A 26206-nucleotide genomic window follows, 5' to 3' on the forward strand; every position below is an offset into this window, starting at 1 on the left:
ATCTAATTATGTATGTAGATTCTTAATTTTTGGTCCCGTTTTCAAATTGGTCTACATTAAGGTCCAAAGGGTCCAAAATTAAACATAGTTTGATTTAAACAAAAATTGAATCCTTGGGGTTCTTTGATATGCTGAATTTAAAAATGTACTTAGATTTTTAATTATTGGCCTAGTTTTCAAGTTGGTCCAAAATTAAACTTTGTTTGATTTCATCAAAAATTGAATAAATGGGTTCTTTGATATGCCAAATCTAACTGTGTATGTAAATTCTTAATTTTTGGTCCAGTTTTCAAATTGGTCTACATTAAGGTCCAAAAGGTCCAAAATTAAACTAAGTTTGATTTTAACAACTAGAGGCTCTAAAGAGCCTGTGTCGCTCACCTTGGTCTATGTGCATATTTAACAAAGGACACAAATGGATTCATGACAAAATTGTATTTTGGTGATGGTGATGTGTTTGAAGTTCTTACTTTACTGAACATTCTTGCTTCTTACAATTATATCTATAATGAACTTTGCCCATTAGTAACAGAGAAAAATATTTGGTAAAAATTTACATAAATTTACCAAATTAATGAAAATTGTTAAAAATTGACTATAAAGGGCAATAACTCCTTAAGGGGTCAATTGACCATTTAGGTCATGTGGACTTATTTGTAGATCTTACTTTGATGAACATTATCGCTGTTTACAGTTTATCGCTATCTATAATAGTATTCAAGATAATAACCAAAAACAGCAAAATTTCTTTAAAAATTACCAATTGGAGGGCAGCAACCCAACAACAGGTTGTCCAATTCATTTGAATATTTCAGGGCAGATATATATTGACTTGATTAACAATTAAACTCCTTGTCAGATTTCCTCTAAATGATTTGGTTTCAGAGTTGTAAGCAAAAAACTACATTTTACCCCTGTTCTATTTTTAGCCGTGGTGGCCATCTTGGTTGGATGGCCAGGTCATCGGACACATTTTTTAAACAAGGTACCTCAAAGATGATTGTGGCCAAGTTGAATTAATTTGGCCCAGTAGTTTCAGAGGAGAAGATTTTTGTAAAAGATAACTAAGATTTACGAAAAATGGTTAAAAATTGACTATAAAGGGCAATAACTCCTAAAGGGGTCAACTGACCATTTCCGTCATGTTGACTTATTTGTAAATCTTACTTTGCTGAACATTATTGCTGTTTACAGTTTATCTCTATCTATAATAATATTCAAGATAATAACCAAAAACGGCAAAATTTCCTCAAAATTACCAATTCAGGGGCAGCAACCCAACAACAGGTTGATCGATTCATCTGAAAATTTCAGGGCAGATAGATCTTGACCTGATAAACATTTTTACCCCACATCAGATTTGCTCTAAATGCTTTGGTTTTTGAGTTATAAGCCAAAAACTGCATTTTACCCCTATGTTCTATTTTTAGCCGTGGCGGCCATCTTGGTTGGTTGACCGGGTCACGCCACACATTTTTTAAACTAGATACCCCAAAGATGATTGTGGCCAAGTTTGGATTAATTTGGCCCAGTAATTTCAGAGGAGAAGATTTTTGTAATAGATTACTTAGATTTATGAAAAATGGTTAAAAATTGACTATAAAGGGCAATAACTCCTAAAGGGGTCAACTGACCATTTCGGTCATGTTGACTTACTTGTAAATCTAACTTTGCCAAACATTATTGCTGTTTACAGCTTATCTCTATCTATAATAATATTCAAGATAATAACCAAAAACAGCAAAATTTCCTCAAAATGACCAATTCAGGGGCAGCAACCCAACAACGGGTTGACCGATTCATCTGAAAATTTCAGGGCAGATAGATCTTGACCTGATAAACATATTTACTCCATGTCAGATTTGCTCTAAATGCTTTGGTTTTTGAGTTATAAGCCAAAAACTGCATTTTACCCCTATGTTCTATTTTTAGCCGTGGCGGCCATCTTGGTTGGTTGACCGGGTCACGCCACACATTTTTTAAACTAGATACCCCAATGATGATTTTGGTCAAGTTTGGTTAAATTTGGCCCAGTAGTTTCAGAGGAGAAGATTTTTGTAAAAGTTAACGACGACGGACGACGACGACGGACGACGGACGACGGACGACGGACGACGACGACGGACGCCGGACGCAAAGTGATGGGAATAGCTCACTTGGCCCTTCGGGCCAGGTGAGCTAAAAATTAAATTCTTGGGCTTATTTGATATGCTTTATCTAAATATGTACTTTGATTTTTGATTATGGGCCCAGTTTTCAAGTTGGTCCAAATCAGGATTCCATATCAAGTATTGTGCAATAGCAAGAAATTTTCAATTGCACAGTATTGCACAATAGCAAGAAATATCTAATTGCACAATATTGTGCAATAGCAATTAATTTTCAATTGGAGTTATCTTTCTTTGTATAGAATAGTAGTTGATAATATATGTTGGAAATTTTCCAGACATGACTATGATGTCATTTTCTATTTTTATTTGCCAATAACTTTATGTAAATAACTTCATTGGAAATTTGCCAATATAAAATGTTGCTGATGAAGCTTTTTTTCCTTATCTTATCTAAAATGTTTTAAATAATGTATGTTGGACATTTGCCAGACATGACTATGATGTCAATTTCTATTTTTATTTGGCAATAACTTTATGTAAAAAACTTCATTGGAAATTTGCCAATATAAAATGTTGCTGGTGAAGTTTTTTTTATTGTTTTATACAATAAACAATGTATATTCACTTTTACTACCAACCAATCTTTACCATTCAGTGATAACAAGCACTTTATTTTACATTTTAATATTTTATGATGTATTTAAAAGAGTAGTTATTGTTGCAAACTCCATTAGAAATTTGAATTGATATCAGTTTTGGAAAAAGGGAAACGGGGATGTGAAAAAAAAGGGGGGGGGGGTTTAAATTTTTCTCATTTCAGATTTCATAAATAAAAAGAAAATTTCTTCAAACATTTTTTTGAGAGGATTAATATTCAACAGCATAGTGAATTGCTCAAAGGCATAAAAAAACTTTTTAGTTCATTAGACCACATTCATTCTGTGTCAGAAACCTATGCTGTGTCAACTATTTAATTTTAGATTTAAAAAGTTTGAAGAAGAAATCTTTAATTGATTTGTAAAATCTTGACATTTGTTTTGTGTAAAAAAAAACTATGTAATGTCAAAAATTTGATCACAATCCAAATTCAGAGCTGTATCAAGCTTGAATGTTTTGTCCATACTTGCCCCAACTGTTCAGGGTTCGACCTCTGCGGTCGTATAAAGCTGCGCCCTGCGGAGCACCTGGTTCTAAGATGAAATTGAAATGTCAATACCTTCCCAACTATTTAAAAAAAATAATTTAACAGGTCTTCTCTGTATGTTTTCATTGTCTGCTCAATAACAATTATACTTTTTCAATGTATTTCCTCTTCCGATAATTTAAAAATTTACATTTAAAGGCTTAAAAAACATAGCTATTTTTTGTTGTTGGCATTTGTAAAAAAAAATACTGTGCGAAAGTGACGTGCGATTTAACCTTTATTAGAACCTTAAATTAATAAAGTTTGAGCATTTAAAAATTCTTGAAAAGAGACTGTATTTGTTCCAAGAACTAGAATGTCCATGTAATATTAAAGAATATACATGAAAAAACAAGCCTGCACCATTATCAATAAATGTGCCTAAGAATGGTGGGGCCAATACTGTGAATTCACTTAGTTTGGTGGATTGAGAAAAACTTTCATTTTTTTTATTTCAAGGTTTTGCAAATGTCTTAATGGAAAATTAGCAATTTGTTGAACATTTCCATTTGTGGTTCACCTGTACAAAAGAAATCAATGAATATTGATATCCAACGAATATATATAATGAATCCAAAGAAGGTGAAACTTATATTCAAAAGAAAATTTCAAGAGTTTGTTATTTGATTTTACAATTTGATAATATTTTCTTATTTCTTCTATCTTTTATCATAAAAGAGACAGAAACATCTCACCTACTTGACTGATCTTGATTGATTTTATATTGATAAAGGTTTTACTACAAGCATAACATTAGTATCATATACTTAACATTATCAATGATCCATGTACTGCTTATGATGTATTGATAGTTATTCAACTTCATACAAATTATCATTGATCTATCATAAAAAGTTCAAACTAAATTATTCAGAAAACTTAATAATTGTTGATGCAAATCATGACAACTTCACCTGTAAAGCAACATTTATGTCCCACCGTCCATGACTTTCATCACAGGCGACAAAAAAAGCATGAGCTCAATTCAAGTCTATTATCTACTTGTTGAAAGTAAAAAAAAATTTATTCATTATAATGATTATGAAGTGTCTAATATACAATTCGAAAGAAAATAGTGCATCCATTGGAAAATCATATTAAAGGCCTGCTTACTGTATAGATCTATAATTTCAACCTGTTAAAATCTATTTAATGCTTCAAACATACATAGAATCTGCATGCACATGTATTTAATGTAAGGGTGTTGTATAATTCTTTCTTTTTTGTTGCTTTGAACTATTACGTATGCATATTGTGCACTGTTAATAAGCACATGTATGCATATTGTGCACTGTTAATCAGGCTGATTAACAGTGCACAATATGCATGCATGTGCTTATTAACAGTGCACAATATGCATACATGTGCTGATTCAGTGCACAATATGCATACATGTGCTGATTGAATCAGCACATGTATGCATATTGTGCACTGTTAATAAGCACATGCATGCATATTGTGCACTGTTAATAAGCACATGTATGCATATTGTGCACTGTTAATAAGCACATGTATGCATATTGTGCACTGTTAATAAGCACATGTATGCATATTATGCACTGTTAATAAGCACATGTATGTCTATTGCGCACCATCTTGTTATCAATAATTAGTCACCAAACTTCAGTGTTTATTTTTAAAGAACAAAACATTTAAATGAGTACATCAGTCACCTTTTTAACAAGAAATGTCAAATGTAAATAACACTACATACTTTTCATGACCTAATTTCCATATACAAAGGTTAACATACCAATTCTCTTACTCTACATTTACGCTTTACATTTAATTTGACAAACAAAAATATTTTTCCAATCATCCTACCACGACCTGATCGTAAGTGAAAAGATGCACTGTACAAAAACATAGACCAACAGTTTGAACAATTGCCAAAAAGGAAAAAAAAAAGGTTTTGATAGATCAGGACATCTGATTTTTATAAAGAATTAAACCAGATGCTCTGCAGGGCATAGCTTTATATGACCGCAGAGGTCGAACCCTGAACAGTTGGGGCAAGTATGGACACAACATTCAAGCTTGATACAGCTCTGAATTAATATTGTGATTAAAAAGCTGACACAGCATAGGTTTCTGACACAGAATAAATCTGGTCTAACGAACTTAATATTATTTTTTTTGCTTTTGAGCAATACACTGTGGGTTTAATTGGGGTCTAAGCGTGATGCGTGATTGCCAACTTTTTGAAAGCGTGACACATAAAAGTCAAATTAGTGTGCCGTGAAAATGGGAAATGAAGTCTAGCGGAACATGGGAATTTACAAAAAAATGAGAATCGCTTACGTACATAGTGTAAGCGGGATACGGGAATCTGACAAAACAGTAAGCGGGATCCGGGATCAGAACCCCCTAATCTAACACCCTACACTATACTGTTGAATATTAATCCCCTAAAAAAAAAATATTTGAAGAAATTTTTTTTCTTCTAATTTCTGAAATCTGAAATGGGAAAAATTGTACCCTCACATATTCTTATTTACCCCCCCCCCCCTTTTTTGTTCACCTCCCCCTTTCCAATATTCCAAATATAATCACAATTCAAATTTCTAATGGAGTTGGCAACAATAAATACTACATCATAAAATATCAAATGAAATACAGTCATTGTTAAAATTAATATTAATTAATAGTATATGTACGTAACTTTTAAAAATAAATTTACAGCTAATCATCTTAAGACAATCATCATTTCTTAATACATAATTTACAAGCAGTGTAAGGGAGAAAATCAAACATATTTGTAACAGTATTCTTTAAATGGAATTGGATTACCTCTCTTACACTGCTTTTAAATTGTCTAAATTGTCCTTTAACCAGAAAAACCCTTCTTTTCATCCTTTTTTGCTTCTAATTGCTAAATGATTTGAGCCAAAACATTTTGGTCTCTTGTGGAGAGTCGTCTCATTTTTGTCCATGCATGACATAAACATGTCAAAATCTAAAATTGCCAACTTTCATTTAAATGCATCTGAATGTTCAACTGTGTTAAGGACAGAATTATATATCTACACAGGGGCAGATCCAGCCTTTTTAAAAAGGGGGGCCCAACCCAGGAGAAACCATTTGTCCCCATTCAAATGCATTTATCCTCCCCCAAAAAATAGGGAGTTCCAAACCCAAGACACCACCCTCGTTGATCAGCCACTACTACACTAATTTACTTACTTTGTTTATGTGCATGAGCCACAGCAGGTAAATCATCTTCAAGTATATCATTGTAACAAGATGTTCCAACTTTTTGGTTTGGTAATGCACACAAGACTATGGCTGACCTAAAACATATTAAATATATGTATGTTATTTTTTGTGTTTTATTGTTTTAATTACTTTTTTAAATTGTGTTTTAATTACAACATAGAATTGTGTTTTAATTACAACATAGAATTGTGTTTTAATTATCATAAGTGACAGAAATTTTACAAACATGTGAAAAACATACTAGAAATATAAAAAAAAATGTTTTATTGACATAACTATAATAAGAGACAGGTGGTATATACCTGAAATGATACAATTTTTCATGTTCATTGATTTATTGTCATTTATATCCTTTTGTGAGAAAAATTTGTTTTCCAAAGATTAGAGTCTTAGTATCATGATTAAAGGTCTATCCTATCTTTTTGCATATTCAAAGAATAACACTATCCAACATTGTAGACAAGAAAAGAATTCATGACAAAAGATTTTTTGTTGACCTTATATTGCTGATTGTTTTTCTCTGTCCAGTTTCTCTCTATCTTCTTATGTTTTTGCCCAAACAGAACAGAAGTTTAACAAGAAGGTGTCCCAAGTACACGGATGACCCATTTAAATTTTTAAAGTTTCTTTTTATCTGTTTCAAATTTTTCATATATGGCAAAACGTAAAATAACTAATTAAAATATTCATAAAAGAGCAATTATCTTTGTATATGGCAAAAAAGAACCAGTTGCTCCGCAGGGCGCAGCTTTATAAGACCGCAGAGTTCGAACCCTAAACATTGGGGCAAGTATGGACACAACATTCAAGCTTGATACAGCTCTGAATTTGGATTGTGATTAAATAGTTGACACAACACAGGTTTCTGACACATAATGAATGTGGTCTAAGAACTTAAACTTAATTTTAAATTTTAAATTGGGCATTACCTATTATGGTCCAATATCCAAAATCTAAATACATGGTTGATTCAGCATATCAAGGAACCCCAAGAATTCAATTTTTGATGAAATCAAATAAAGTTCAATTTTGGACCCTTTAGACCTCAATGTGGACCAATCTGATAACCGGGCCCAAACATAAAAAATCTAAATACATGGTTAGAATAAGCATATATACAATTTTTGTTGAAATCAAACAAAGTTTAATTTTGAACCGCAATCTGGACCAACTTGAAAACTGGGCCTATAATCAAAAATCTAAATACATGTTTAGATTCAGCATATCAAAGAATACCAAGGATTCAATTTTTGTTGAAATCAAACAAAGTTTAATTTTGGACCACGATTTGGACTAACTTGAAACCTGGACCCATAATAAAAAATCTAAGTACATATTTAGATTCAGCTTATCAAAGAACCCCAAGAATTCAATTTTTGTTAAAATCAATTTGATTTTGGACCCCTTGGACCTTAATGTAGACCAATTTGAAAATGGGACCAAAAATTAAGAATCTACATACACAGTTAGATTCGGCATATCAAAGAACCCCAATTATTAAATTTTTGATGAATTTAAAACAAAGTTTAATTTTGGACCCTGTGGGTCCCTTATTCCTAAACTGTTGGGACCAAAACTCCCAAAATAAATCCCAACCTTCCTTTTATGGTCATAAACCTTGTGTTTAAATTTCATAGATTTCTATTTACTTATACTTAAGTTATGGTGCGAAAACCAAATGTCTTCGGACGACGATAATGTGATAACAATATAGGACCAAAAAATTTTCAATTTATGTGGTCGTATAAAAATACATTTTTTTTAAACATTGTCAAAAAATTGTACAGTTTTTTAAGGTTATTTTGGGAAAAAATTTATGACATGTCATAAAGGTGAAATCATTATTTGTATAAAAATATCGAAATTAAGTTTTAATTTTTCATGATATATATAGTCAAAGGTTTTTTTTAGGCACAGTAATTCATATTTGTTTTTCAACGGTGTTTCTCAAAAAACGTAAATCTTAAATATTCTACAAATCCATGAAACTGCATTTTTTTGGTATGTAATGAAAAAACTCACTCAGTGAATTTCAACAAGAAATATTTGAAGTATAATTTTTATTAAAACTTTTATTTGAAATAATAACATGAATAAGAGAATTTCCAAAAGGAGAAACAAATTTCATAAAAAAAAGACTGTAGATAAGATAAAAGTGAGTTTAAAAAAGGTAAATAATTGTTTTGTGCCAATGTTAAGTCTATGGTTATTTTATATGGATTGGTTCACTGTAACAAAAGTGTATTGAAAAACATTTGTTTTCACCATGAGACATGACAGGCATCTACCATAATACAAGTAAACAGAAATTCTGTTATAAATATATCAACACCTAGGAAAGTTTTAAATCTATGAGTGCATTTCTTTCTAACGAAAGTTTTGTATACGTTGTGTGCTGTTTGTTATAATTAACTCAAAGTTACAAAAGTAGAAAAAAATGCCTCATTTAATCAGTGTTTATACAAACTCTAACAGGGTGGCATGAACACCCTACAATCCATTCATATACCAAATATAGTTCATCTGTTGCTAATGATATTGAATAAACTGACAAACTATTAAAACTTATCATTGATGATTGACCAATGAACTATGAAAATGAGGTCAAGGTCATATTAAAATGTTATAGTATTTCATTGTTTATTTTCATACAAAACTTGACAGGAAAAATTCTGTGTGCGATAAATTTGTTATAGGGTTCGTTTGTTATAGGGTTCGCTACGAACCCCTATGGATCCATAGAGGGTAAGAAATATCCAAGGTAGATGTTCGGCTCCAACCCCTTTAGGATTTTATTACCCTCTACCCATTGTATGGGGTCAGAAGCAGCAAACCACATGACTTTAAGTATGTAGATTAAGTGATTAACAAGGCTGCAGTATGACCTAGTTGATACATTGAGAAAGAATTGAACAATTTTGAATTTTCCAAAAAATCAATCTTATTTATTGTGGAAGACCTTTTCAAAAATACAACCTTACACCAAAGTACATTGTATCATTTATGATTATTTGGTATCTGTGATATATAATATCAGAAGTACAAAACTGTTCCATGTCAATTAGAGGCAAAAACTATTGGTTATATTTTTGATGCAACTGGTTCTCATTTTTCTGATGTTGACACAAACATAAGCATTATTTTCGGTGCATACATTTTACTGTTTTATTGTGTTTGTTCATTATCACTGGACTAGTATATATTTCTTTAGGGGCCAGCTGAAGGACGCCTCCGGGTGCGGGAATTTCTCGCTACATTGAAGACCTGTTGGTGACCCTCTGCTGTTGTTTTTTATTTGGTCGGGTTGTTGTCTCTTTGACACATTCCCCATTTCCATTCTCAATTCTATTTGGTATATTTAACCAAATTAAATTATAATAAATTATTATACATGTTCACATAAGAGGAAAACACAAAGCAAATGATGAATACATTATTACCAAAAAACAAATAAACAAAATATCTTTAGAGTTTCTGTGCTTATCTTTCAAACCATAAATGTTTTCAAAAAAAAAACCACATGGTGGCTTTTTTTGCCAGGTGAGCTAAGAAAATAAATTGCTTTGCTTCGCTGAGCGCAGCTGGATACGACCACAGATGTCCAAACCTGAAAAGTTGGGGCCAAAATGGACACAATACTCACGCTTGATACAGGTCTGAATTTGGATTGTAATTAAATTTTTGACACAGATTAACTGCAGTCAAAACACTTAGAATTGGTAATATGATTTGAATTTATATTTTTTTTGCTTTTGTGCACTATGCTGTTGCGAATTGACCCCACCCCCCCTAAAAACACAAAAATAATTTTACTGTTTTATTGTGTTTGTGCAAAACACTATGCTGTTGAATATACCCCCCCCCAAAAAAAACTAAAAAATATTTGAAGAAATTTTCTTTTAATTTCTGATATCTTAAATGAGAAAAATTATCCCCCCTCTAATTTTTTTTACATCCTTACTTTCCCTTATTCCAAAACATAATTCTTTCCCTCAAGATATGGTCAGTATCTCAACTCAAATTACTAATGGAGTTTACAACCATAATTACCCATTTAAATACATCATAAAAGTTTTATAATATAAAATGACATACATAGTCATGGCTAAATTTAATATTAATTAATAGTAACTGCAAAAAATAAATTGACAGCTAATCACCTCAAGACAATCATCATTTCTTAATACATAATTTACAAGCAGTGTAAGGGAGGTGATCAAACATCTCTTTAAATAGATTTGGATAACCTCCCTTACACTGCTTTTAAATTGTCTCAATTGTCCTTTAACTAGAAAAACCCTTGATTTTCCTTTTTTTGCCCCTACTTTCTATATGGTTTGAGCCATAACAACCCCAACTTGTGTTAAAATTTTATTGATTTCTATTCACTTATACTAAATTTATTATTCGGAAATCATCTGTCTTCAGACAACGCTGAGGTCGACGACGCGGTGATAGCAATATATGACAAAAAAAAATTTGAATTTTTGCGGTCATCTAAAATGTCTTGATTCCCTCCCTACCTGTGGTCAGTAAACCATATGTTTCCTTTTAAATCAAACTGCATAACAAATTCATCGTCTTTGGCATAAAGTGTGGGTACTTCATTTATAATTCCAAGCTTACTAGGTTGTCCCACTGCTATTAACCACCTGTTATCAATAACTGAAAAATAAATAATATAAATTAAACTTATAAACAATGACAGCGTACTGTAAATTAAAAATTATGTGCATTTATAATTGTGATTCTTTAAGAATGGACAAAGGAGTCAGTTCAAATATAGTTTGAAGATATCAGAATGTGAGTTCATATTATTGTGAAGCTCATCAATTTTCACTTTTTTCAATAATGAAATCCTTGAAATACTTTCAGAAATTACAGTATACATTTCCATATGAATGGTTTTAGTAAATTTTTGGGCCCTTTATAGCTTTCTGTTCCGTTTGAGCCTATAGCTAGGCTTCATGTTGAAGACCGTACCTTGACCTATAATGGTTTACTTTTATAAATTGTGACTTGGATGGAGAGTTGTCTTATTGGCACTCATACCACATCTTCCTATATCTATATTCTATATATAGTTGACATAGATTGCTTTCTAACTTTAACTTTTTAACCAAAATTAATGTCATTCAATTAAGCACTACCAGTGAATAGTGACATACATATTTCCTTGAAGCCACACAAGTGAGACAGAGTGAATGCAATATCAAAAACAACATCTTTTACCTTGATATTATAAAGATACAATACTAACCTCCAGATTCTGAGCAATCATTTCCATACGTCTTATTGACCTTCATTTGGCCTTTGAAATGAACCATCTCATATTGTTTTTCTGTTTCATTTTTGTCCAATGATTTCAACATTCTTACATAAAAAGATCTCTTACTAGAAACTGATGAATTAACTGAAATATCAATAGACAATCTACCGTTATATCATTTATAATAAGTGGAAGATCACAAACCCTTTTATCGATAAAATTCCTATATAATTTTTTAGATTTCCCCACGTAAATTGACAATAAAAATTAACTAGAGGCTCTTAAGAGCCTGTGTCACTCACCTTGGTCTATGTGCATATTAAACAAAGGACACAGATGGATTCATGACAAAATTGTGTTTTGGTGATGGTGTAGTGTTTGTAGATCTTACTTTACTACTGAAATTCTTGCTACTTGCAATTTACTCCATCTACAATGAACTTGGCCCTTTAATTGCAGAGGAAAATTTTTTGTAAAAATTTACAAAAATTTACCAAATTAAAGAAAATTGTTAAAAATTTACTATAAAGGGCAATAACTCCTTAAGGTGTCAACATTTTGGTCATGCTGACTTATTTGTAGACCTTTTTTTGCTTAACATTATTGCTGTTTACAGTTAATCTCTATCTATAATAATATTCAAGATAATAACCAAAAACAGCAAAAATTCCTTAAAAATTACCAATTAGGGCCAGCAACCCAACAACCAGTTGTCCAATGCATCTGAAAATTTCAGGGTAGATATATATTTACTTGATAAACAATTTAACCTGTTGTCAGATTTACTCGAAATACTTTGGTTTCAGAGTTATAAGCCAAAATCTACATTTTACTCCTATGTTCTATTTTTAGTCATAGTGGCCATCTTGGTTGGTTGGCTGGGTCACCGGACACATTTTTCAAACTAGATACCCTAATAATGATTGTGGCTAAGTTTAGATAAATTTGGCCCAGTAGTTTCAGAGGAGAAGATTTTTGTAAAAGATTACAAAAATTTATGAAAAATTGGTAAAAAATTACTATAAAGGGCAATAACTCCTTAAGGGGTCAAATAACCAGTTTGGCCATGTGGACTAATTTGTAGATTTTACTTTGCTGAACATTATTGCTGTTTACAGTTTATCTCTATCTTTAATAATATTCAAGATAATAACCAACCAGATGCTCCACAGGGCGCAGCTTTATACGACCGCAGAGTTCGAACCCTGAACATTGGGGCAAGTATAGACACAACATTCAAGCTTGATACAGCTCTGAATTTAGATTGTGATCAAATAGTTGACACAACACAGGTTTCTGACACATAACGAATGTGGTCTAAGAACTTAAACTTAAAAACTTTAAATTTTAAATTGGACATTACCTGAGGGGGGATAGGACCTTTATCGGGACTCCGGGATCGGGTGTTTTTAAGCTCGGGATTTCGGGATTGACCCTTTCGGGATCCGGGAATTCTTTCTTCGAATTTCGGGACCTCGGGATTTCGTGTTTTTTAAGCCCGGGATTTCGGGATGTCGTGTTTTTAAGCCCGGGATTTCGGGATCAGGACCCCTCCTACCCTCCCTCTTACCTATTATGGTCCAATATCCAAAATCTAAATACATGGTTCGATTCAGCATATGAAAGAACCCCAAGAATTCAATTTTTGATGAAATCAAATAAAGTTCAATTTTGGATCCTTTAGACCTCAATGTGGACCAATCTGATAACCGGGCCCAAACATCAAAAATCTAAATACATGGTTAGATTAAGCATATATCAAAGAACCCCATATATGCAATTTTTGTTGAAATCAAACAAAGTTTAATTTTGGACCACGATTTGGACCAACTTGAAAACTGGGCCCATAATAAAAATTATAAGTACATGTTTAGATTCAGCATATCAAAGAACCCCAAGGATTCAATTTTTGTTGAAATCAAACAAAGTTTAATTTTATACCACAATTTGGACCAACTTGAAAACTGGGCCCATAATAAAAAGTCTAAGTACATGTTTAGATTCAGCACATCAAAAAACCCCAAGAATTCAATTTTTGTTGAAATCAAACAAATTTTAATTTTGGACCCCAATTTGGACCAATTTGAAAACTGAGCCAATAATAAAAAATCTAAGTACATGTTTAGATTCAGCATATCAAAGAACCCCAAGAATTCAATTTTTGTTAAAATCAAACTTTGTTTAATTTTGGACCCTTTGGACCTTAATGTAGACCAATTTGAAAAATGGGACCAAAAATTAAGAATCTACATACATAGTTAGATTAGGAATATCAAAGAACCCCAATTATTCATTTTTTTTTATCAATAACTTTTCCACTAAACAGAATAAATCACCTGTTGGCCATGTTGGCCAAACCAACTTTTATTTTTGCTAACATTAAGTTTTCAAATTATAGATACTAGTCTTCTCTTAAGGTTGGGAAGCCAAATGCTGACCTCTAAAGGTCTTTGGTATTATCTAATACTTAATGATATACATGATATATACCCTACAGTATCTTTTAATCATTTCATAATGTGACTAATGGTTGTCGTTTGTTGCTGTATATCATATTTGTTTTTTATTTATTATTTTGAACATAAATTAGCTTGTCAGTTTCCTCATTTTAATTGTATCACATAAAGTTGTCATTTAGATGTGTGCCTTTCTAAGCTTGCTATGCAGTATGTTTTTTTTGTTATTGTTATAGGACATAGGGTGATGACCTATAGTTCATATTTTCTGTGTCATTTGTTCTCTGGTGGAGAGTTGTCTCATTGGCAATTGTCTCTTATTTGGGCCCTTTTTTGGCCCCTTATTTCTAAACTGTTGGGACCAAAACTCCAAAAATCAATCCCAACCTTCCTTTAGTGGTCATAAACCTTGTATCAAAATTTCATAGATTTACTAAAGTTATAGTGTGAAAACCAAGAAAATGCCAACGTGATACCAATATACGACCAAAAAATTTTCAATTTTTGCGGTCGTATAAAAACGTCAAAATTTTCTTAAAATTACCAATTCAGAGGCAGCAACCCAACAACCGTTTTTTTTTTATTCATCTGAAATTTCAGGGTAGATAAATCTTGTCCTAATAAACAATTTTACCCATGTCAGATTTGCTCTAAATACTTTGGTTTCAGAGTTATAAGCCAAAATCTACATTTTACCCCTATGTTCTATTTTTAGCTATGGCGGCCATCTTTGTTGGTATGCCGAGTCAACGGACACATTTTTAAACTTAAGATACCACAGTGATGATTGTGGCCAAGCTTGGTTTCAGTGGAGATGATTTTAGTAAAAGTTAACGATGACGGACGACGACGGACAACAGATGCCAAATGTTGAGAAAAGCTCACTTGGCCTTTTAGGCCAGGTGAGGTAAAAAATAAAATTAAAATAAAATGCTTCACTGAGCACAGCCTGATACAACTGCAGAGGTCCAGCCCTTATCAGTTGGGGCATGTTTAGACAAGATATTGAAGCTTGAGACTGTCTGAATTTGGATTATGATAAAAAAAATTACATAAATGTAGGTTTCTGACACAAAATAAGTGTGGTCAAAGATCTTAAAAATCTATTGAACAATTGGAGATTTCTTCTGGAATTTTTTCAAAAATTCTGAAGGATAAAAAAATATGACCCCCCAAAAGGAATTGGGAAAAAAATCCCCCTCCAAATCTTTTTACCCAACCCCCCCTTCCCCCCTTTTGAGTAATTACCCCAAACTCAATCCCAGCTGCCTTCCCTTGGAGGTATGAGATCCATCCACTTAAACACAAGTTAATGTCTGGAAACTAAAAAAAATCTTGTATTTGGCCCCTTTTTCTGTTCCTAACTCCTGCATGTTTGAGGCATTTACCCCCATACTCAATCCTAGCCTTCCCTTTGGGATATGGAACCTTGTGGTAAAATTTCAGAGAGATCCATACACTAAAACACAAATTATTGTCCAGAAACTACAAAATTGGTTGTTTTTGGCCCCTTTGTGGCCCCCTAATTCCTATACTGTTGGTACCATAAACCCTAAAATCAGTCCAAACCTTTCTTTTGTGGTTTGAACCTCCTTGTTAAATCATAGAGTTCCATACACTTCAACTAAAGTTATTGTGGGGAAACCAAATGTGTCTTTACAGACGATGCACACAACAACATAGCATTATACGAACCAAAAAAATTTTTAGGTCGTATAAACCCTATTTGAAAATAGAACAAATTTCAATCATTATATAATTTTTATTATGGTACAATAGATTATCAATAACTTTTTCACTAAACAGAATAAATCACCTGTTGGCCAAACCAACTTTTCTTAATGTTTGCTTACATTAAGTTTTTCAAATTATAGATACTAGTCTTCTCTTAAGGTTGGGAAGCCAAATGCTGACCTCTAAAGGTCTTTGGTATTATCTAATACTTTATGATATACATGATATATACCCTACAGTACTTTTTAATCATTTCATAGAGTTACTAATGGTTGTCGTTTGTTGCTGTATATCATATTTGTTTTTTATTTATTATTTTGAACATAAATTAGCTTGTTAGTTTCCTCGTTTTAATTGTATCACATAAAGTTGTCATTTAGGTGTGTGCCTTTTTAACCTTGCTATGCAGTATGTTGTTATTATTATAGGACATAGGGTGATGACCTATAGTTCATATTTTCTGTGTCATTTGTTCTGTATGTTGTTATTATTATAGGACATAGGGTGATGACCTATGGTTCATATTTTCTGTGTCATTTGTTCACTGGTGGAGAGTTGTCTCATTGGCAATCATATCATGCATATCTGAGACATCTCCTAATTTCAGTATTGATTGTTGAAGTTAAGCTTATACCTGATATATTTAGAATATAGGAGAATACTTACATCCTGTATATAGATTTCCATTTGGTTTCATAAGGGAATCGTTCATGGTATGACCTAAATCCATATTTGGATCATTGAGCTGCTTTCTAAATAATTCGAGGTCATCAGGGTGGACAAATTTACTCAGGTCAGATCCAACCATATCAACCTATAGTATAATAAAGTTTTACACAGTAAAGATTTCAGTATTTAAAACATTTTAGAGATGTCAAGACCACAGGCTTTCTTGATTTCTTTTGTTATCTCTAAAAAGATATAAGAAGATTTGGTATGAGTGCTAATGAGACATCTCTCCATTTAAGTCACAATTTGCAAAAGTACAGGCCAAAATACGGTCTTCAACACGGAGCCTTGGCTCACACCGAACAGCAAATAATAAAGTTCACTGCATGGTAGGTCATTATTGTCCTTACTAGTTGATACTGGGAAATAACACTGGATTATAAATCACTAAAAAAAAGTTGCAGCAAAAAGAGGTACAGAAAAAAGTCACTGCAAATAATCACAGAAAAAACCTGCCCCTGGAAATTAAGTCACAAATTTTTATACAAATAATGAAATGAAATAATTGAAATTTAACTTTTATCATTTTCTTTGTTTTTTTATACATTGTTATTAGTTGGAAAATTTATTAAAATGTTTAAAAACTTTTTTATTGTTTATTTTTGCTCTCTTCATACAATTTAACAGTCAGAAAGCAAGCCCTTAGAAACGACCGTTGTTGCTACTTTCTTAAGACAACAATGGGACTGATATTAAAACCTGCCATTCTGAAATTGCATTAATTTTGTGGAAAAAAAATTTGGCGCCAATTTGGAAGTTTTTCTTTTTTCTATTTCTTACTTGCCATTAGGGTCAGAAATAGATTTCTTTCAATTTTTTAAGCATTGATTTTATTATTAAAAGAAAATAATAGTTAAAAATGTCAAATCAATCTTATTGAAATTAAATCTCTCACTCGCTCATTTTTTAATGCTTGGTCGATGCAGCGACCAAGCATTAACAAGATGCTCCGCAGGGCGCAGCATTATACGACCGCAGAGGTTGAACCCTGAACGGTTGGGGCAAGTATGGACATAACATTCAAGCTGGATTCAGCTCTAAATTTGGATTGTGATTAAATAGTTGACACAGCATAGGTTTCTGACACAGAATGAATGTGGTCTAATGAACTTAAAATTTTTGTTTTGCCTTTGAGCAATAATTCACTATGCTGTTGAATATTAATCCTCTCAAAAAAATGTTTGAAGAAATTTTCTTTTTCTTTATGAAATCTGAAATGATAAAAAATTGGACCCCCCCCCCCAATTTTTTTTCACATCCCCCTTTCCTTTATTCCAAAACCGATCTCAATTCAAATTTCTGATGGAGTTTGCAACAATAACTACTCATTTAAATACAGCATAAAATATTAAAATGTAAAAAAAGTGCTTGTTATCACTGAATGGTAAAGATTGTTTTAATTTATCAGTTGGTAGTAAAAGTGAATATACATTGTATATATATTGTATAAAACAATGATTTAAGTTGATTCAACTACTATTCTGGACAAAGAAAGATAACTCCAATTGAAATTTCTTGCTATTGCGCAATATTGTGCAATTAAATATTTCTTGCTATTGCGCAATGCTGTGCAATTCAAAATACTTGCTATTGCACAATACTGTGTAATTGAAGATTTCTTGCTATGTGCAATACTGTGCAATTGAAAATTTCTTGCTTTTGCACATTACTGTGCAATTGAAGATTTCTTGCTACATGTATTGCTGAGTACTGTGCAATTGAAAATTTCTTGCTATTGCACAATACTTAAAATATAATAATTTTGGATTCTGATTTGGACCAACTTGAAAACTGGGCCCATAATCAAAAATCTAAGTACATGTTTAGATTCAGCTTATCTGAGAACCCCAAGAATTCAATTTTTGTTAAAATCAAACTAAGTTTAATTTTGGACCCTTTGGACTTTAAAGGGGCACTAGCTGTCAAATTCATGGTCACCGATTTGACTCAAATTCTCATATTTGATTTATAACAATGTAAAACATTTATCCAAACAATCAAAAGTCTAAAATAAACAGTTTACAGAGCATGGGGTAGATAATATATAGGTTCGTTTCGTTTGTATTTTAGTCCAGACGCCATCTTATTTACTATGGATTTGACCTCAGATGACCATATAAGCGATGTAAACATAAATAAATATAAATAGATTAAAACAACACGTGCAGTTAGATTTTTATAGGTCTTTTTGATTTTATTTTATAGATTAAAAATATATGTTTCTTATTGTTTTTAATCGTATAAGAATGATTTTATGTGCATCGAATTAGTAATCAAATGATTTATCGTAGTTTCACTTTCATTGTTGACATTCTTTTTCTTTAAATAACCAGTACACGTACAATGCATGCGTTGTCAATCTCTAGCTAGGGATTAAATTGAAGTTCACATGAATACAGATTTAAAGAGGTCGACTAATTCACTTGCAAGTGAATGACTAATTATCAATGTTTCTGAGTGTAATTTGACAAAATTGAACAATTTTGGCTGCAAAAAGCGAATTGTTATTTCACTATTTCACTTTCATTCTTGATTGAACAAAAAAAAATCCAACTTTAGATTTTTTATATATCTCGTAGCTAGTGCCCCTTTAATGTAGATCAATTTGAAAACGGGACCAAAAATTAAGAATCTACAAACACAGTTAGATTCGGCATATCAAAGAACCCCAATTATTCAATTTTTGATGAAATCAAACAAAGTTTAATTTTGGAAAGGGTCCCCTTATTCCTAAACTGTTGGGACCAAAACTCCCAAAATCAATCCCAACCTTCCTTTTATGGTCATAAACCTTGTGTTTAAATTTCATAGATTTCTATTTACTTATACTAAAGTTATGGTGCGATAACCAAGAAAAATGCTTATTTGGGCCCCTTTTTGGTCCCTTATTCCTAAACTATTTGGATCTTAACTCCCAAAATCAGTACCAACCTTCCTTTTGTGGTCATAAACCTTGTGTCAAAATTTCATTGATTTCTATTCACTTAAACTAAAGTTATTGTGCGAAAACCAAGAATAATGCTTATTTGGGCCCTTTTTTTGCCCCTTATTCCTAAACTGTTGGAACCAAAACTCCCAAAATCAATCCCAACCTTCCTTTTGTGGTCATAAACCTTGTGTCAAAATTTCATAGATTTCTATTTTCTAAAACTAAAGTTATAGTGCGAAAACCAAGAAAATGCTTATTTGGGCCCTTTTTGGCCCATTATTCCTAAAATGTTGAGACCACAACTCCCAAAATCAATCCCAACCTTCCTTTTGTGGTCATTAACCTTGTGTTAAAATTTCATAGATTTCTATTCACTCTTACTAAAGTTAGAGTGCAAAAACTAAAAGTATTCGGACGACAACGTGATCATGGTGATACCAATATACAACCGAAAAATTTTCATTTTTTGCGGTCGTATAAAAAATGAGCGAATGAGAGATTTAATTTTAATTAGATTGTTTTATTTCAAAATTGAAGAATTTACATTCAGAATACTTTCAATATTTATAATCTCTTTTAAGGCCATCTAAAATTAATTAGTAGATTTTCATCCAAAGTTTTGAAAAAAATGGGGCGGGTTCATAAAACTGCATGAAACATCTTCTTTTTTTTATAGATCTTACCTGGTGTAATCCCAATATTTGTTTACTGATGATAAAACACACAAATTTAATCCTCGTGCAATCCTAATATTTGGTTTATTGATGAAGTCACACATTAATCTTACCTGGTGTAATTCTAATATTTTGTTTATTGATGATAACACACACAAATCTTACCTGGTGTAATCCTATATAATATTTGTTTATTGATGATGACACACACAAATATTACCTGGTGTAGTCCTAATATTTGGTTACTGATGATGACACACATAAATCTTACCTGGTGTAGTCCTAATATTTGGTTATTGATGATGACACACACAAATCTTACCTGGTGTAGTCCTAATATTTTGGTTATTGATGATGACACACACAAATCTTACCTGGTGAAGTCCTAATATTTTGGTTATTGATGATGACACACACAAATCTTACCTGGTGAAGTCCTAATATTTGGTTATTGATGATGACACACACAAATCTTACCTGGTGTAGTCCTAATATTTTGGTTATTGATGATGACACGAAAACAATAACCTCCTTTTCTGATATCACCATCATGAAACCCTTCAATGCCTACAAAATGACAAATAAAAAAAGACATATAAATATTAAATGTTCAGAAAAGATGTTACAGTTTAAAATCATCAAAGAAAGCAGGTAATTGTCATTGTCAGTGAATCACCAAAAAATACCTGTGTGTGTAATCTATTCCTTCATCTTTTCATAAAGTGTGAACTACACAATTCTGACACCTTCTCACAATTGTACAATCATGAAAAAAGATCTTAAACAAGATTTTGTGAAATTTTACATAAACAAATGATTGTCATTGTTGTTTCCAAAATTGTCATAATTGTGATCAGCAAATCAAGCAAGCTTAATTTGGAACTTGTTTGGAACATTTGAGTTAATAGAAGATGAATTTTCATCTACAAGAAGGTTCTTACACAGCTTAAGAAGAAAAGCATGGATGATTGAAACATGTGTCCATAGGGCACAGATGCCCCATCTGCACTATCATTTTCTATGTTCAGTGCACCATGAAAATGGGTTAGAACTCTAATTTGGCATTAATATTAGAAAGATCATATCATCATGATCATAGGGACATGTGTATCAAAGTCCAAGTTGATTGAACTTCAACTTCATCAAAAACTATCACCACCTAAAACTTTAACCTGAAGCGGGACAGAACATTCTTGGTATTCCTAATTATTGGATAATTTTATATACACAGAAGTAGTATACCTAAAACGACAAAGTTATTTTTCATTTACCTGTATATATTTTTTTTTTTAAAAGTGATTATTTTCTAAGGGGTGGTGTCTTGCCATGGCTTTGTTTGGACTTGTTTGTTTGCTTTTTGGCCTTGAATGTTTGTCCCTAATATTTTATTAGCTATGTATTTGCATTCAGGTATCGCCGATCAAATTTATTCATTCATAGTCATTAGTTTGTTAATTTACGTTTGTTTATTGAGTTAAGCCTTCCAATTGATATTTTATCGTGTGTTTTTTTATGTTTTGATGTTATACTATTGTTTCAGAAAAAGGGAGAAGGTTTGGTACCATTAAAACGTTTAAATTCCGCTGCAAATGTTTGCACCTGTCCTAAGTCAGGAATCTGATGTACAGTAGTTGTCGTTTGTTTATGTAATTTATACATGTTTCTCGTTTCTCGTTTTTTATGTAGATTTTACTGTTGGTTTTCCCGTTTAAATGGTTTTACACTAGTTATTTTGGGGCCCTTGAAAGCTTGTTGTTCGGTGTGAGCCAAGGCTCCTTGTTGAAGACCGTACATTGACCATTAATGGTTTACAAAAAGTCACATCTCTTTAAACATTTAACACAAAAATCTTCACTCTGCAAAAATTATAACCTTTAATTTGAAACTGTTGTCACTCACTAAAACAAACATGGGGTTTTGCAAAAGTTGACAGGTATTGGCAATCAAAGCCAACAGATATCAGTGGCGGATTCAGAATTTTTGTAAGGGGGTGTGCCACTGACTGACCTAAGGAATGGGGGAACGCTCCAGTCATACTTCAGTGATTCCCTATATATAATTAACCAAATTTTTCCCACAAAAGGGGAGGGGGGGGGGGGGGGGCCAAAAAAGATTCATTCAACATTAACACTAATAAGAGTTATTTTCTAACTCACACATGTCATACATGTGTCATAGGTAGACTAAGACACATGTATTTTTATCCATCTGGCTAATTTTTTGTACATGTATAAATAACTATCAAATGAATATTGAATTTGTATTTACCTCTTGTAAACATGCTAGTATGCTGGTACTGTTTAAATGTGATGAACTTTTACCATCAGATACTTTCAATTTCTTTATCCCTGCAAAGAAAATCAAAACATTTATTATGTTACTGTAAAAGACAACAGCAGGGTATCAACATTTTTAAACCCTTTTAGCATTATTACAACTCATTATTTGACTCTACAAGATGAAACAGGCATATTCATCATCATCAAATTTACAATAAGTATGTCAGCATGGTTAGTGTGCTATTGAACAGGACCAATTCCAGATCCAAATGGTGCACTTCATACACTGACAAGAATAGATGCAACATTTTGGCAAAGTATACCACACCTTTTTTTGTATTGCTTTTTTAAACTGTTATATTTATTTCCACTAAAAGGGCTTTTTGAAAAAATTAATGTCTAACAAATTCCAGAATTATTTTAGAAATGACATTTTATGGCGAAAGATTCTACTTTTAGTTTGGTTGCTGCATATGGGGCATGTAGGGAGCAGGGAGAAAATATATATCAAGTTTTCTTCAACATGTTCAAGTACATCATTTACATAAACTGTTGTAAAGAAATATATATAACTTATTTTATCAATAAATTTCTTAAGTACATGTATTTCCAATATATATATAAAATTATACAAGTCACACATTTATCATCTAACATGCATGACAAGCATGATAAAAACCTGATAAAGATGATAAAAACCTTTCAAATTTCAACAAAATTATTTTTTTGCTGCTATGGAAATATTAAATTATGTTGGTGTGAGGGAAAAAGGACAACTTTATTCAGATTATTCAGACAGTCAGCCATACATTGTATCAATATCTCCACTTTCCGGTCGATCCGTCCCACATCTATCCGGGCCCACGTCGATCCGGCCCATATGTAAAGTCGATCCAGCCCCAATAAAAAAAATTATTTCTAAGGAATAAAAATAAATATATATTAATTGTAATTCATAAATGTTTATTATTTTTATTATAATGTTAAAGGTGTACGGTAAAAAAAGTAAACTAGAGGCTCTAAAGAGCCTGTGTTGCTCACCTTGGTCTATATGTGAATATTATAAACAATGGACACAGATGGATTCATGACAAAATTGTGTTTTGGTGATGGTGATGTGTTTGTAGATCTTAATTACTTTACTAAACATTCTTGCTGCTTACAATTATCTCTATCTATAACAGTACTTTCTGTGGAAAATGTTATTGAAAATCTTCAAATTTTAAAAAAATTGTTAAAAATTGACTATGAAGGGCAATAACTCCTTAGGGGGTCAATTGACTATTTTGGTCATAGTGACTTATTTTTAGTTCTTACTTTGCTGTACATTATTGCTGTTTACAGTTTATCTCTAATAATATTCAAGATAACAAAAAAAACAGCAAAATTTCCTCAAAATTACCAATTCAGGGGCAGCAACCTAACAACCGATTATCCGATTCATCTGAAAATTCCAGGGCAGATAGATCATGACCTGATCAACAATTTTACTTCCTGTCAGATTTGCTCTTAATGCTTTGATTTTTGAGTTATAAGCCAAAAACTGCATTTTACCCCCATGTTCTATTTTTAGCCATGGTGGCCATCTTGGTTTGTTGGCCGAGTTACCGGACACATTTTTTTAACTAGATACCCCAATGATGATTATGGCTAAGTTTGGTTAAATTTGGCCCAGTAGTTTCAGAGAAGATTTTTCTAAAAGATTACTAAGATTTACGAAAAAATGGTTAAAAATTGACTATAAAGGGCAATAACTCCTAAAGTGGTCAACTGAACATTTTGGTCATGATGACTTATTTGTAGATCTTACTTTGCTGAACATTATTGCTGTTTACAGTTTATCTCTATCTATAATAATATTCAAGATAATAACCAAAAACAGCAAAATTTCCTTAAAATTATCATTTCAGGGGCAGCAACCCAACAACGAAATGTCCGATTCATCTGAAAATTTCAGGGCAGATAGATCTTGACCTGATGAACAATATTACCCCGTGTCAGATTTGCTCTAAATGCTTTGGTTTTTTGAGTTATAAGCCAAAAACTGCATTTTACCCCCATGTTCTATTTTTAGCCATGGCCGCCATCTTGGTTGGTTGGCTGGGTTACCGGACACATTTTTCAAACGAGATACCCCAATGATGATTGTGGCCAAGTTTGGTTAAATTTGGCCCGGTATAGTTTCAAAGGAGAAGATTTTTGTACAAATGCTTATTTGGGTCCCTTTTTGGCCCTTAATTCCTAAACTGTTGGGACCTAAACTCCCAAAATCAATACCAACCTTCCTTTCGTGGTCATAAACATTGTGTTTAAATTTCATTGATTTCTATTTACTTAAACTAAAGTTATTGTGCAAAACCAAGAATAATGCTTATTTGGGCCCTTTTTTGGCCCCTAATTCCTAAACCTTTGAAACCAAAACTCCCAAAATCAATCCCAACCTTTCTTTTGTGGTCATAAACCTTGTGTCAAAATTTCATAGATTTCTATTTTCTAAAACTAAAGTTATAGTGCGAAAACCAAGAAAATGCTTATTTGGGCCCTTTTTGGCCCCTAATTCCTAAAATGTTGGGACCAAAACTCCCAAAATCACTACCAACCTTCTATTTGTGGTCATAAACCTTGTGTTAAAATTTCATAGGTTTCTATTCACTTTTACTAAAGTTAGAGTGCGAAAACTAAAAGTATTCGGACGACGACGACGACGACGACGACGACAACGACGACGACGACGCCAACGTGATAGCAATATACGACGAAAAATTTTTCAAATTTTGCGGTCGTATAAAAATGTAGAAACTGCGATACAAACAGACACAATAACACTAATTTTCGTATGGATTTAAAATAGTTCGTTAACTGGTACTCCAATACTTCACTGACCTGTTGTCATTCCATCATCGATCGGACACTTTTTCAAATTCCATTTATACTGTTAAAGTTTGTGACAAATTCCTCCAAAATCTAGTTAATTCATATTTTATTATGGGGCCGGTTCGACTCGGGGCCGGATCGACGTGGGTCGGATAGACTTGGGCCGGATCGACTTTGGGCCGGTTTGACTTGGGGCCGGATCGGTTTGGGGCCAGAACGACCGGATACCATATCTCCTTCTTGTTCAAAATTGAATTGATAATAACATTTTATTTGATGGTGTCATTTTCTATAGGTTGCACCTTGAAAATATAGCTACCACGCCTCTTTTGGGGAGATATAAAATATGTTATAACAATTCATAGACATGATAGATATATGATATATTGTTTTGTTTACATACTGGTTCTCAGATATGATCTCTATGTTTCATCTCATCTGCTCATAGAGATAATAGGAAGTACACCACTAATTCATGGTCCCATTGCTTTCTATGTTAAATTCCTCCGTTTCAAGAAGGAACACCTCTTTTGTTTTAAGTTCAAATAAAGTGACAATCATTGCATTTCAAAGCAACACTTTATGGTGTCTTCTACTGAAAAAATCAACATACCTTACATGGCATATAAGAAAGAACTGGTTCCTGGAACTTCGGATGTACCAAAACAGGTACTTCAAATCTGACAAACAGACAAAATGAACCCTCTTTTTAAAATTTGATGCAGTTTTTTTAATATTCATAATTGAAAGTC

General features: G+C 32.3%; 1 protein-coding gene across 2 annotated transcripts in view; it reads right to left on the reverse strand.

Annotated features, from left to right (window-relative positions):
- The window catches only part of LOC139484995 (uncharacterized), an 82091-nt gene that overhangs the window by 47392 nt on the left and 8493 nt on the right, over positions 1-26206 (reverse strand). For both annotated transcript variants that reach the window (XR_011655222.1, XM_071269077.1), the window contains exons 3-8: positions 22570-22649; positions 20779-20868; positions 16636-16783; positions 11771-11923; positions 11034-11175; positions 6478-6584 (exon numbers count right to left, since the gene is read on the reverse strand). Coding sequence is in view for 1 of the 2 variants with exons in the window: in XM_071269077.1 (XP_071125178.1) it covers positions 6478-6584; positions 11034-11175; positions 11771-11923; positions 16636-16783; positions 20779-20868; positions 22570-22649 (720 nt within the window). In the remaining variant the exon portion in view is untranslated. The remainder of the gene's footprint in view (positions 1-6477; positions 6585-11033; positions 11176-11770; positions 11924-16635; positions 16784-20778; positions 20869-22569; positions 22650-26206) is intronic.

Source organism: Mytilus edulis, chromosome 8 (assembly GCF_963676685.1).
Source record: "Mytilus edulis chromosome 8, xbMytEdul2.2, whole genome shotgun sequence".
Taxonomy (NCBI): domain Eukaryota; kingdom Metazoa; phylum Mollusca; class Bivalvia; order Mytilida; family Mytilidae; genus Mytilus; species Mytilus edulis.